The sequence below is a fragment of the Sinocyclocheilus anshuiensis genome, unplaced genomic scaffold (genome assembly GCF_001515605.1).
Source record: "Sinocyclocheilus anshuiensis isolate Anshui unplaced genomic scaffold, SAMN03320099.WGS_v1.1 scaffold962, whole genome shotgun sequence".
Taxonomy (NCBI): domain Eukaryota; kingdom Metazoa; phylum Chordata; class Actinopteri; order Cypriniformes; family Cyprinidae; genus Sinocyclocheilus; species Sinocyclocheilus anshuiensis.
The window spans coordinates 360,898-368,964 of NW_015537985.1; the positions used below are offsets into that span (position 1 = coordinate 360,898).

The following is an 8,067-nucleotide window of genomic DNA, read 5'->3' on the forward strand; positions in this document are numbered from 1 at the left end:
GTGGGGACATAATTACGGATTATAATGACTTATACGGTCTTTTTACGCATTGCATGGCGCCGCTTAAACATAAAACCATGTCTGCATTTGTAATCGGAGAAATGACAAACAACAAGCGCTACTCTACACTGCTCAAAACTCGCATTTGAATCGTCAGTGGCAAATTCTTTAAAAATAAAAAACGTACTTACAGTCTGTGAGTCAGAACAGCCGGCATTGTAGTCTACTCTACCAGGATCAGGAAACAGTCCTCCATAAAATGTGCTGCACACATCTGAATATTTGGGTTAAACTGTTCTGGAACAGTGTTGTAAATACAACTTAACCACTGATTTCTAGTCGTGTCCTCTTTTGGAAGGCCAAACAAAGTAGTTTCGCTTTCACAACGAAACACAGCGTCACACACGGATGCCTAGAGTGAGCGGCGGCCGGCGGATTTGACGAAGGAGCGTCCGGAGGGCTTGGGGCAACCACATGTGACGACCCCGGGCTGGACTCCACTTCGTCCACGGTGAAAGCCGAGAGCGTCTGTCAGACTCATCATTCTTCTGTTGCAGTTAGAGTTTGGTGTGGTTTATAGTTGCATAGAAGACAAGATGTACACGGCTCAAAAAGGGAAGGGTGCATTTTGCAACGGACAGCCGCTGCAAGTGTCGAACCAAAAAGGTAACCGTTCTTCTGAGAATGTTGATCCAGATGCATTCCGTGTTTGTCTGTTGGCAGTCATCTTAATTCTCTCTAATTGTTTCCATATCATTAACAGAGATTAACCAGTCAATCATCGCTACAGAGTTTGGCTCTAATAGAGATCCTGATGCTGTTGACAAGATTTTCTCTAACATGAGGAAAATCTTATGCCTGCCAGTTCACGGGTATGTGCCAGGTTTCTTCCACACAGCCTTACTGGAACAGATTTGCCCTTAAATGTAATATTATCTAACACCAGATAATCAATTGTCTATCAACTTGTACTTGACAATTATACTGTAATGTGCATTAACAAATATCTCTTGAATATAAATGTAATTTTTTTTTAAGAATACGTGGTGTTGGATCTGCTGCCATTAACATGTGCTTGGTAGCATCTGGTTGTGTCGAGGCCTATTATGAGATTGGGATCCACTGTTGGGATGTGGCAGCTGCAGCAGTCATAGTCTCAGAAGCAGGAGGAGTTCTCATGGATGTCGAAGGTAAAGAGAGCTCTTGGAAGTTGTTACATCATTTTAACGAGTGTTATTTTAGTATTAGTCAGCTTTTATTTTTATATATTTGAGTTTTAATTTTAAATTTAGGTTTTAGTAATGTTGTTATGTGCTTCTGTCATTTTTATTATTTTTTAAATATTATTTTTAGCTTTTATTTATTTTAATTTCAGTAATTTTAGTACTTCACTTTAAACTTATTTTATGTTAGTTAGTGCCAAGGCAACATTTATAACTTTTTAAGTTTCTTCAACTAATATTTATTTTTTATTTTGTTTCAGATTTATTTCAAATGACAATTTTTAATAATTTCAGTTTTAGTTAATAATAACACTATTATACCAATATAATTTCTCAAATTTTGTCAGTGATTTGTTTTTCCAAAATATGTGTAATATTTAAGAAATTACTTTTAATTTTATTGAATTTGAATATGATTGTTGTGTATTAACTTTTTATTTTTTTCCTTTAAAAAATGTCCTCAGGTGGACCGATGGATCTGATGTCTAGAAGAGTTTTGGCAGCTAATAACAACATAATTGCAGAAAGAATCATTAAAGAGATTGAGGCATTTCCAGCTGTTAGAGATGATGAACCCGTAGACCCTATCAAATAAACCTTGTTTTAAAGAAAAGCCCCTGTGCTATAGAAGTCTGGTACATTACATTTGAAATAATGTATCAATGTTTAATTTCTCTGCCATCTTTTATATTGTGTAAATGATTTTTGTCTCCCGATATTGAAAAATGTATTATAGTAATGTTTAAAGCTATGTGCAAACGGTAAATTACATTTTCCCGCGTTGAGCTACTGAAAGTCAATGTTAATTGTCATTCAACTGTAAGGTTTTTTATTAGTAACATACAAAAGTTCAAAAACAATAAGTTAATAATGAGTAACTTACCTCTGAGACACAATATTTGTCCATTTTTACTCCGCCGAAGGAAGTAAGGTTTCTGCTTCTCTCCTTTGCTAACATATCCTACTGTATTTTAATACAGCCAAATTCCCAATAAACCAGCTGTCACTTCCAAGCTGCTGCTCTGCACTAAAATCCTGATTTCGAAGTGAGACGTCGTCTGAAAAAAAAATCACCATACACATCAGATAAAGACAATGCTAATGCTGTGATCTAGGCTATATTTGTAAAATTATCACTTAGGTTATAAAACATGGTCGTTGGGCAGTACAGGTGAGTCTCTGACACTAGATAAGGTTTGTCCAAGAAGTCGCTAAGTTTGTTGCTAGACACTTTTTAGGAACAAAGGTTGCTTTATTGGCAACACTAAATTTCGAGCACCCACACAGTCGTTCTTGAATTAATCAGTTAAGTAAATGAATCACCTTAGCATAAAGATTTAACCTGCAGAAAGAGCTGCTGTCTGGAGCGCCTAAACACAGACAGGCAGGGATACTTTAAAAGAGTCCTAATGCCAGCTCAGTTGAAACAATGCTCAGCCAAATAACTTGAAATACAAAACAAAAGCACAAATATTCCTGGCGGCTGAAAATACACACAAAAACTTGACAGGCTTGGTTTTAACTGGTTTGCTCTTTTGTAAACAAAGAAATTAGACAATAAATGTTTTATATTCGCAGTTATTCACACAGTAAGATAATCATATCAGCAACACATATCCTCTCTCACACCTCTTATGGATCATGCTAATACCCACTTCACAAGGGCCAAAAGTGCAAACTTGTTCTCAGTATAATGCATATACTGTATAAAGCTGATTTAATACACAATTAATATAAAACAGTTAGAACAAGTTCGAGTAGATCCTCACTGCCAACAATTAGAGAACTTGAGTAGTTTTGAAAGCCACAAGCTTTAACAGAAGTAAGCTTATGTGTAGTGGCTATATTACGCATGATACAGAAACTTCAGTGATCATATTGTAAAAATGGATAAAAGTCTTGCATCATTGCCGGTTGCTCTGCTCATTCTTAAGCATAATTTCCCTCTGGCATTACATTAAAGGGGTCATATGATGCGATTAAAATTTTTCCTTTCTCTTGGGAGTGTTACAAGCTCTTGGTGCATAAATAAGATCTGTAAAGTTGCAAAGACTAAAGTCTCAAATCTCAAAGAGATATTCTTTAAAAAAGTGAAGTCAACCACACCTACCTAAAACGGCTCGTTCTAACACGCCCCCACATGTCTATGTCACAATGTGGGAAGATTTGCATAACGCCGCCCAAATGTTCATGCAAAGAAAGGCGGCGTAACTTTTATTCTCGCTGTAGTATTGTTGTTGCCGCTGCCGCCATGTCGTGAAGGCACTGTGTGATTCGTTGTGAAAGCGAAACTATTGAGGTATTCGGCCAATCACAACACACTGGATAGCTGGCCAATCAGAGCACACCTCACTTTTCAGACCGATGAGCTTTGTAAAAATCATTTTTTGAACCATAAACACATTTCATTACACCAAATAATGTTCTTTTTAGCAGCATCATATGACCCCTTTAATGGGTAAGAAACACTTTCTTTTTTTATAATAATGTAGCCTATTGAAAAAACAATTTCGCTGGACCCAGAGTTGTCACTCCGTTAATGTTAATAGTGACAGCAGAATTGCATATAAAGTCCATGTGCTCTGATATGCTCTTCAATCAGTCAGCAGCAGTAGTTGCTGGGAGTCCTCAGAAACGGCCCGGCTCAAGATGGAGTACCACGGAGCTCCAGCCGCAGGAGGAGAAGAGGGGGACGGTGTGGGAGGAGCAGCTGCCTTTAATCCAGGAGCCGCACCGCTGGTCAGACTAACCCTCTCTTTTAAGATCTAAAAGGATGCAACACTTTATTTGAAAAAGGGCAGTTACAATTTAATTGTCATACACATAATTGCAATATCACAGTGTGAGCTTTTATGTATTTATGATTGTATTGATTTGATTGATTCTAAGACTTTGCAAACAAATACTGTTAGGTAGAATAACAAATAATACAATTTTAATTCTTAAAATAATTATAAATGTATTAAGTGTTTCAAATTAAAATGTGTAATCATCTTAAAGGTGCGGTTCTCGCCCTCCTGTTATTTCACCATGTTGAAATTATGTAACCTGTAGTTTTTCACTTGTAGCGCAGTGTTGTTTGGTGATGCGAAGAGCATAAATTAGAAAAACAAACACATTTATTATTGTGCTTTATCAGTGGAGACAACGGAATAATTGGTACTTCTGCAGCGGTAAAAAAGTTTTGAAGCCACAAAAAAAAAAAAAAAAAGTTTAAAAATTGGTACGGCATACACAAGTTGAAAAGATCTGATGAAAAAGTAGTGATGCCAAAGTTGTTTTTTTGTGCTGGACAGGTAAGTAATTATTGTGTAGAACGCAGGGGTTAAAGCAAAAAATTTTTTTTGAAAATTTTCCTCAGCCAAACACCATTCCACAGCCATACCTGTCACACCCAGTTTAAGAGCAGTTTTTTCTTGTAATTAGGAGCGATTGTCCTCCTAGTTTAAAAAATTTAGGAGCACCTTCTGATCAATAATAAAAAAATCTGATAAAAAATTTGCCTTCCTAATATGAAGTGACATTTGACTCAAAGGTATTTACAGGGGCATTTTCTTTTTACCTTTGTAATGGCATTTTTCAATTTATTTAAAGTGTATGCAGTGTTTCCTAGGATTTTTTTCCAGCTGTGGTGGCAGGACTATTTCTCATGGACCACTTCTCCTCCCCTCTGCACCCAAGAATCAGGTGCACTTAGAATTGAATTTATTTTAACAAAAAAAATAAATAGTAAATAATAAAATAAGAACAAATAAATGAATGACAATCAATAGCACAAACAATAACAAGATACAAATTCAATTAACAGTACATTAATTTTTTTCAGTTAGGTCTAACTATAATCTATTCTACTGTAAAATAACACTGGTTAGTCTTCACTGTATAATGAAAGGCAGAAGGAGGTTTATTTAGGCTGCTGTCTCTTTAAGACCTCATGCACGGATCTAATATACTGTTACACATGGCTCTATGCTTACTTTTCTTTTTAGGAGCTCTTGTCCTCCTAATTTAAAAAATGTAGGAGCACCTTCTGATCAATAATCAAATTCTGATCAAAAATGATCCTTTCTAATATGAGGTGACATTTGACTCCTTAAAGTGACTCACAGGGGTATTTTCTTTTTACCTTTGTAATGGCATTATTTTCATCTGTCAAATTCAAAAATGTATGTTTATAAGCTTTTTAAAATTTCTATTTAAAACAATATAATAAGAAGTAGAATAAGACAAATAAATGACCAATCATATGAAATTAGTATTAATAAAAAATAATTTGTACTTCAGAGGTGGCACAGAAGAACACAAAAGTGGCTTTTTTTCAGACATTTTCAGACGTTTAATGAGGCTCAGAGGTGGCATGAGTGCAATTAAATTCATACATTAATGTGGAGATTAAATTCATTCAATTCATTAGTTCGAACGGCTGATTCATTCAGGAATGAAGCAAGAGACTGTCTTTATGAATGGGTAATCATGAATCACTGACTCACTAGATTCGTTCAAAAACGCACTTTCATTGAATGAATGAAACTCAGCTGTGTTTGCTTTTAGAGATGTGCAGCGGCTTGAACTATTTTCGTTGAAGAAATAAAGCAAAATCAGGCAGTACTTGTTTATTGAACTGTTGTATTAAATCAATATTCCATTTGCAAACTCCCTTAATAACTATTAAAAGTTGTCACTCTCCTTATCGCGATCTGTGGGCGCACAGAAAATGAGAGCGCACGAGTGAGTTCTCAAGACTCAAAAGCACGTGCAAATGAAATGATACGTTCCGTCTTCTGTCATCGTGTTATAAGCGCAGAACCTGCGGGAATGAGTAGAATTGTTATTAATAGCCGCAATCCCGCACCGAAATTCAAGTTCTGCTCTGTGTTCTCTGCTAATAACCCGACAGTGAATAATGCGAGCGGCATCACTATGTTGTCACTGAGAAGCTGCAGCCGTGGCGGGGATGATTTTTGGGCAGAACAACAACAACAACAATGCGCTAAATGTTTCTTTTCCCCTCATTTTTTCCAATTGATGGAAATCCGCCGTAGACTCGCTGCAATTAACGGAAATCCGTCGTAGCGACGGAGAACTTTAATCCCTGAGAACGTTCTATAAAACCAGTACCAGTGTAATGTACACAAAACTCATGCCGATCCACGTTGATAGATGGCAGTGCAGCGTTGTGGAAGTAGTTGTCAGTAATTAAAGTAGGACAACAGCAGAATGAATGCACCTTTACGGTGGAGCAATGAAAACCACAAAAATTTTCATTCTATGGCATTATAATTTTCAATTAGTTCACTCCCTTAATAAATAAACTGCAAAAATGTGAATGTAATTATCTCAAATGACCTGATATGTCAGTTTAACTATTAAGTGCACAAATTATGCTTTATTCTACATAGTAACATGAATGATTTGATGTCAGTATGCACTAACCTGCCGAAGTCTGTCCTCGTACCTTTGATCTGGTTCTAAAGGTTGTTTTTCTGGGACTGGCACTTTCCAGCGGTCCATTTCTGCCTTCAACTCTGCACCATCTAACAGTACCACAGGGTCCAGTGCATTGTTGTTTATTAACTCCACCAGACACTCTTTATAATGTACCCTAAAAGTAAGCATAACATTTGAGAAAATCTCTTGAGTTTGTTGTATATATGGAACAACATGAATTAGTGCTGGGCGGTATGACCAAAAATGTATATCACGGTATTTTTAACAGGTGCTAGGAAACGCTGCGCTAAGGTCGGCTGCTGTGCTTCTCTGCCGCTCACTGCACAGAACAGACGCAGAGAGAGGTGACACTTCTCCGGGAAAGTCAGACCTCGATGAATGATAAAGAATTATCAGAGCAAGTGTTCCTTACGTGCAGTAACCACTGTACTCTGGGAGAGCTGTTCGTCCACATGGCTCCTCCTTCACAGCTCCTGATTCTTGGAACTCCATTACACCACAAATACCTACAAGGGACACATTTGAACATGTACTATATTTCAAGGGTACTTTGACACATCTAAACTAGTGATGCAACTAAATTGATTTTGTTGCCGAAACACCAAAATTGAACACAGTCAAAACGCTATCAGAGAAACGCTAATTAAACATCACTGTTTCTGCCAATGATTTCAGTGCTCCAAACCGAAACTAAAAATTGCTGCTTTGGACAAATTTTCAGGTGCCAAAATTCTGGTGCATCATCAATCTGAACATACAATATTCACATGTAGGCATATCTCAAACCAAATGATGTACCTTTAGAGTGTCTCCCTGCTATATTTTTGGGGCTGAACATGAGGGGATGTGATACCCCATAGACCTGAAAAGATAAATAAAAGTAGTTTAGCCAGTATAACCATGGCAGGGTAGTGGCTTCTAGTTTATGCTAGATCACAGTAAAGACATGTATAACCTGCAGCAGGGTCCGTAGTCTTGGAACACTCCAGTCTCTCAGATGATATAGACAGTTTCGAGGGTGATGAGCATGTAACCCCTTAGCTCCGCACTCAGTAGAAAAAGTACAGGCCTGCAAGGACAACAGATGCTCATTAATTGACACAGAGCTCTGTGGTAACTATAATGACGACTGCTGAGAGAACTAAACTTACAGAGCCTTGTTTAAATGGCTGACTGCAGCCTCCGCAGAATTCGTGCTGGCACTGAGTGCATTTGAAATGCAAACAGCCTCCTCTGGCCAGGAAGAAGCGAAATTTGCATTTTGGACAGTCTGAAAGGGGCAAGGAGAACGTTACAACCTGGGAAAGTTCCAAAAAGTCACTTTGAACCAAGAAGCTTCAGTGAGAGTTTTTTGTTTGACCTATTTTGTTCCTGCTGAGGAGCTGCTCCAGCCTTG

General features: G+C 37.4%; 2 protein-coding genes and 1 long non-coding RNA gene across 5 annotated transcripts in view; 2 read left to right on the forward strand and 1 right to left on the reverse strand.

Annotated features, from left to right (window-relative positions):
- LOC107674158 (inositol monophosphatase 1-like) overlaps positions 1 to 1,989 on the forward strand; it is a 5,418-nt gene extending 3,429 nt beyond the window's left edge. The window contains exons 6-9 of the mRNA XM_016468060.1: positions 558 to 666; positions 764 to 872; positions 1,039 to 1,190; positions 1,688 to 1,989. Coding sequence (XP_016323546.1) covers positions 558 to 666; positions 764 to 872; positions 1,039 to 1,190; positions 1,688 to 1,818 — 501 coding nt within the window. The 3' untranslated portion in view covers positions 1,819 to 1,989. The remainder of the gene's footprint in view (positions 1 to 557; positions 667 to 763; positions 873 to 1,038; positions 1,191 to 1,687) is intronic.
- A 1,691-nt stretch (positions 1,990 to 3,680) lies between these two features.
- Positions 3,681 to 8,067, reverse strand: part of LOC107674166 (uncharacterized) — a 12,459-nt gene continuing 8,072 nt past the window's right edge. For 2 of the 3 annotated variants that reach the window (XM_016468071.1, XM_016468080.1), the window contains exons 16-22: positions 8,032 to 8,067; positions 7,823 to 7,941; positions 7,627 to 7,740; positions 7,470 to 7,533; positions 7,084 to 7,177; positions 6,657 to 6,825; positions 3,681 to 3,988 (exon numbers count right to left, since the gene is read on the reverse strand). The exon at positions 8,032 to 8,067 is cut by the window's right edge and continues 2 nt beyond it. In XM_016468071.1, coding sequence (XP_016323557.1) covers positions 3,818 to 3,988; positions 6,657 to 6,825; positions 7,084 to 7,177; positions 7,470 to 7,533; positions 7,627 to 7,740; positions 7,823 to 7,941; positions 8,032 to 8,067 — 767 coding nt within the window. In that variant the 3' untranslated portion in view covers positions 3,681 to 3,817. The remainder of the gene's footprint in view (positions 3,989 to 6,656; positions 6,826 to 7,083; positions 7,178 to 7,469; positions 7,534 to 7,626; positions 7,741 to 7,822; positions 7,942 to 8,031) is intronic. The other variant, XM_016468083.1, reaches the window with a different exon arrangement.
- Positions 6,214 to 8,067, forward strand: part of LOC107674189 (uncharacterized) — a 9,222-nt gene continuing 7,368 nt past the window's right edge. Inside the window, exon 1 of the long non-coding RNA XR_001632489.1 lies at positions 6,214 to 6,323. This is a non-coding gene — a long non-coding RNA (uncharacterized LOC107674189). The remainder of the gene's footprint in view (positions 6,324 to 8,067) is intronic.